The sequence below is a fragment of the Morone saxatilis genome, unplaced genomic scaffold, assembly GCF_004916995.1.
Source record: "Morone saxatilis isolate NCDOM2014 unplaced genomic scaffold, NCSU_SB_2.0 Contig9, whole genome shotgun sequence".
Lineage (NCBI taxonomy): Eukaryota > Metazoa > Chordata > Actinopteri > Moronidae > Morone > Morone saxatilis.
This window is the reverse complement of record NW_023340268.1, coordinates 6,911,357-6,916,843: the sequence shown is the minus strand read 5'-3', so window position 1 is coordinate 6,916,843 and position 5,487 is coordinate 6,911,357. Positions and strand designations below refer to the sequence as shown.

Below are 5,487 nucleotides of genomic sequence, written 5' to 3'. Positions count from 1 at the left end.
ATGATACTGTTTGAACTGAAACAAGGGAATTTTAAAATGTTTTTGTAATTGTGCTGTTTTGAGTTATAGAACGAGAACATGAAGGAGCGACAGAGACATATGACATTTCCAGTATATCAATAATTAATAACTATCAAGTATAACTGCCAGACCTAACCCATGCAGAAACCCAGTTAAGTCATGCTGTGCTGGTAGTCCACAACTGCTGTGCTAGACAACAACTCCCAGTGTTTTAGCTTGCAGCAGACTTTCAGGTAACATTTTCTTGGGAAACTGCGGTTTTCTTGGGAAACTGCGGTCAGGTGACAAATACTTCTCTATTGTGTTACTTGTAAGTTTGGGGTAAAAAAACTTGCCCTAATCGTCCGGTTTCTGCAAGTTTCTCAAGCATTTTTTGACATTTCATCACCTCCTGAATTTTAAGACCCAGACAAACAAACCATTCAAAGAAATTACCAACCTCTGCAGGCCTTTAAAATAAGTTTTACATTGTGTGCTATGGAGTCAAATTTGATCTCATACTATTTTGTTGTGAAATACTAAACGAAAAAACAGATGACAGTTGTATTTAATGGTTATCTGTTGCTGTATTTTGAAGGAGATCCTAATAAGTATGCAGATTAAAACATTTTCCATCATTAAAATAGCAAAGTTGGAGCATTATGAAATATAAGCAGTAGTATGCAGCATTTATTTCTTTATAAATAATAATAAAAATATTAAAACTATATATAACAAGTGTCTGCAGCCATGCTAGCAGCTTTGTGACGCCGTATTTTGACATAATTGAGCTTTAAGCTAAATGCTAACGTCTAACATGCTGATGCTAAGCAGGTATAATGTTTAGTGTCTTAGTTTAGTGTGTTCGAATGTTAGCATTTGCTTATTGGCACTAAACACAAAGTAAAGCTAAGGCTGATGGAAATGTCGTTAGTTTTACAGGTATTTCTTCATAAAACAGTATTGGACAAATTACCATTTTGACCTGATGATGGCGTTCGAGGAAAAGTTAAAAGATCACAGTTATCCCGATGGGGGACGTGAATGTCCGCTACTAGATTTCATTGCAATCTATCCATAGAGCTAAAAACCATTTAAAGTCGCACAGTATCAATATAAGAAAAGGCAGAACAAGTCAAACATGAAGATCATAAAACAACCGCAGTGTATAATAAAGATACTAATGTAGTCGAATAAATCTGACCATGTTTGTCAGATATCATGATCTCTTTATCATGCACAGTCCGTGTGAATAGTTTTAGCACTCCAACACATTTTTCCTCTTGTGTAAAGGACGGGGAGGTGTATTGTATCGACGCCCGCTACTATGGAAACATCAGCCGCTTTATCAACCACCTGTGTGACCCAAACCTCATCCCAGTGCGTGTGTTCATGCTGCACCAGGACTTGAGATTCCCCCGCATCGCCTTCTTCAGCTCCAGGGACATCCTCAGCGGACAAGAGCTAGGGTGAGAAGTTGAGACGTTTACGGTCACCAGCTTATTTCTTTCTTTTCCTCCTTTTTTATAGCCTCCTATCTGCCTTATTCATCCTCTTCTCTTTCTTTAATATTTTGCATTGAATCATCTTGTTTTGGGCAGAGAGCATTTCTCAGTTCTCACTGAGCATGAAAGTTTTTTTTCATTCATATATGTGCCTGAAGCCCCTTCCACTATACAAACACTTTCAACTTGACTGGCCTTGTCTGTTTCATTAGGTTCGACTACGGAGACCGCTTTTGGGACATTAAGAGCAAGTATTTCACCTGTCAGTGTGGATCAGAGAAATGCAAACACTCAGCTGAGGCCATCGCCTTGGAGCAGAACAGACTGGCTCGACTGGAAGCTTGTCCAGATTCGGGAGCTGACTGTGGGATGACCATGCTGGGAAACTCTTAAAAACATTTACCCATGGGGCCTTTGGATTAACCACATCCATTTCACATGTACTCGCAGTGGAAATACACCTTGAGGGTTTCATCATGTTAAAAATTCTGTTCTGTGTTTGATGCATGGTGCTGTTTTTTTTTCTACTTGAAATGTCCCTTTTCTTTTCATACTTGCCACCTTTTTAAAGTTGATCATTTGGCATATGGGCCTTAACATGTTTTAAACTGTGTGGGTATTTTGAAGGAAACAGGTGATGATTCTGTACATACAGTATGTTTACTGTATATTTTAAGACCTCCTTTTGCCCCGACACATGAAGTCTGTGCATTAGGAGTGCGCCATAATGCAACTGTCATAAATATATATTTTCTGTCGTGCCAACAACCGCAATGCATTTTTACACAGTACAGTAATGGGGTCAACAGTTAGCCCATACTGGACTCAATAAGGACCTGAGGGATAGCGTTGTTTTTGGTTTTTTTTTGTTAGCTTTATTTTCTTTATTTTTGTACGTATTGTTTTTTTCTTTATCACATTTAGTGTAATAAATTAGCTCATGAGTTTATCTTTGGGCTCTTGGATTAAGTATGTCATTCTCTCTTTAAAAATCTGCACTCGCTGGCTATCAATAGACCTTTTTCACAGCAGCCATTGTGACATGAAACAGTAGGTTACACACCGGTTAAAGTTCTGTTGCATTCAGGTAAAACGGAGTCAGGATGCTGCTATTGTGCATGTTGGCTCACTGGAACAGCTCTGCCACACTAAATGGAACAGGACCTGAATTAGTGTCATTGGGAACGCCTGTGTTTACCCTACTATTTAATTTCAAAATGGCTGATATGAAAAAGGTCTATATGCCAGTCAGTTCAACAGATGTGAACACAGCTCGCTCTTCTTCCCTGACAAACAGCCACACATTTTTAATGGCATATGAAGTTCCCTCATACAGTGTCATTTTTGTGTGAACAGTATTTAGGCTTTAGTTTTTAGGAGGATGTGGATTTAAGGCAGCTGTCAGCCAGACTGTGGCCTGTTGGTGTTACTGTGTTTTTAATGGGACATTTATAGGCCACAATGCAAAGCAAGAGAGATAGGCCTGTTGCTACACTGGGCAAGATGTCTCACTCTGCTTTTAATTCCTTGTCCATGGTATGAATGGCTGACTGGAAAAATGCAGTTTATGGAAATTTAGTTTTAGTTTTTATTGACAGTAGGTCACTACTGACATTACATATATCATCTTATTTGCTGCCAGAGGACCTTCAGGAAGTAAGAAATAGCTAATACTTGCACTCTATGCACATCATGTATATATTAAGCTAGTTATTCGTTTGTGGTACTTGATTAAGCACACATATAACTAGGAATATGCATGCATGAGATGTAAACTGAATAATGGTGTTAAATCTAGATTTTATCTAGGACCTCAAGATCATAATGGTGGCGTCACCTTAAAGCCTAATAATTCACTTTATGATGTGCTTTTAATAATGCTTACTGTATTACCAAAGACATTTGATGTTAATCAAATGACCACAAACACTACACTGTGAAAGTGGGGCCTTTGGACCACCTGAGGGTCATTGGCTATGGTACAGTGTTCAGATCTTTCATTCAAGTAAAAGTTGTATTAGTAATTATTAAAGTATTACCATCAAATATACTTAAAGCACCAAAGGTAAAAGTACTCATTATACAGACTGACCAATTTCAGAATCATTTATCACTGCATTAATAGTTATTCCATTAATGTACATCAATTAATTAATTACTTTTAGGTAGCTTGACCTATAATAATATAAAATAATAATATGACAAATTCTTCTCTGTTACTTTACCACTTTAATGTCCGCTTCAACAGTGGGACAACAAAAGTGATCGCCTCACTACCTTACATCATATCACTCCGCCAGTCTAACCAACAGTGACATTACGGGCAAGGTGCACCGTATAATGCAGTTCCTCATCTAAATTACAGAACAGAATACAAATATGTATGTAGTTACCATTAAATAACTGGTGCAAATTCTTTCAATAAACCTGGGGAAAAAAATAAACTAATCCACAAAAGAAATCCTCATAAAAATAAATCTAATCTTACAACAACATATCATTTATAAGTTGATATATATGTTGCATTCATAATCTAAATCTGCAAAGTAAGTGGTATTAAAATCAAATAAATGTAGTGCAGTAAAAAATAAAAACATTTACCTCCAAATTGCGGTGAAGTAGAAGTATAAAGGAGCACAAAACGGGAAGTAAAAATACCACAAAGCTGCATTTAAGCACAAGTACTCGTGTAAATGCACTTAGTTAACATGCCACCACTGGGTTTAAACGATTAGATAGATAATGACGAGTGATTCCTCTCGCCAATAAACGATCTTTGATAAAAACGCGCAGGTGCGCATCCATCAGCAGGTGCGCTCGTGTCGTCACTGCCTAGTTACAACCGCCAGGAAGGAAAAAGATTTCCTAACTTAGTTACGACGTCCGCGCAGACACGGCAGAGCTCGTCTCAAACCCTTTTTAGCCCTTTTTGTTTTTAATTTTTAGGATAACTCCAAGTGAAGGGAGTTGTGTTTTTACAAGCGAAGGAAGAAAAGGTGGAGGCTGAAGGCGGAAAATGGGTAAAAAACAGGAGACAGATCCGGACTCCCAGTATGGTGAGTTGACGCCGCCCGTTACCTCAGAGGATTCACTGTTCAATCATCTTAACATTCAACAACCTGGTGCTTTTAGGTAATCACAAACATAGTTCATTGTCGTGTCCCATACGGAGTTAACGTTACTTCCAAATGTTTGCATCGCATTGCACGACAAGTCTGTAGTTAATATTGATTTTACCAAATTATGTTCAAGATTAACGCGTTGTTTTGAGGTCGACGTTGACTTTAACAAGTCCTGTTCAATTAATCATCAGCCTATTTAAACGATAGTGTTTACATTTGTTTTCTTTTTATTTAAATCCAGCTACTTTGGTTAAGGTTGCGCCAAAGCATGCCACACAGCTGACCTTAAGAAGAAGTGTTTATAATTAAACAGGTAGCTTTGTTTTGGTTTTAAATGAACCTTTAGAATATAAAATTGAATGTGATACTTTAAATGTGGTGTTTCCCAGTGTGGGGACTGGAAGATAAAAGTGATCACCACATGATTAAATATAAAAATGTGTGCAGGGATTTGTTTATTTTCTTTCCCTGCTTTTATGTATTGAAAGATAATCATAAAGAAAGTAACTTTATGGCCCTGGAAGTCAGTTTTGTGCCTCAGTTTATATATATATAATATAATATGAGGTTGATCCTGACCAGCATAAACAATCTCTAGTGTCCCCTTTCACTGAGTAGGAGACTGTTGTGCTATGCAGCAGCTGTAATTAATTCATTTTCTGTTTTTGCTTTAATCTTTTGTCACTACTTTAATTGTTATTTGGTTTCTGTCTGTTTTGTGCACTGTATTATTCACAAAAAAAATTCAAAAAAGGGATAAGAAAGAAAATAAATGTAACTCGCTGCTCAATCAGGTAGTAAGTAAGTAAGTAAGTAAGTAAATTTAATTTATAAAGCACATTTAAACACAGTATAAACTG

At 37.1% G+C, this 5,487-nt stretch overlaps 2 protein-coding genes across 3 annotated transcripts in view; both read left to right on the top strand.

The window, feature by feature from the left end:
• The window catches only part of ehmt2 (euchromatic histone-lysine N-methyltransferase 2), a 15,801-nt gene extending 13,327 nt beyond the window's left edge, over positions 1 to 2,474 (top strand). For both annotated transcript variants that reach the window (XM_035681733.1, XM_035681732.1), the window contains exons 27-28: positions 1,294 to 1,469; positions 1,718 to 2,474. In XM_035681733.1, the coding sequence (XP_035537626.1) occupies positions 1,294 to 1,469; positions 1,718 to 1,898 (357 nt within the window). In that variant the 3' untranslated portion in view covers positions 1,899 to 2,474. The remainder of the gene's footprint in view (positions 1 to 1,293; positions 1,470 to 1,717) is intronic.
• Positions 2,475 to 4,351: 1,877 nt separating this feature from the next.
• The window catches only part of slc44a4 (solute carrier family 44 member 4), a 17,957-nt gene continuing 16,821 nt past the window's right edge, over positions 4,352 to 5,487 (top strand). The window contains exon 1 of the mRNA XM_035681068.1: positions 4,352 to 4,561. Coding sequence (XP_035536961.1) covers positions 4,522 to 4,561 — 40 coding nt within the window. The 5' untranslated portion in view covers positions 4,352 to 4,521. The remainder of the gene's footprint in view (positions 4,562 to 5,487) is intronic.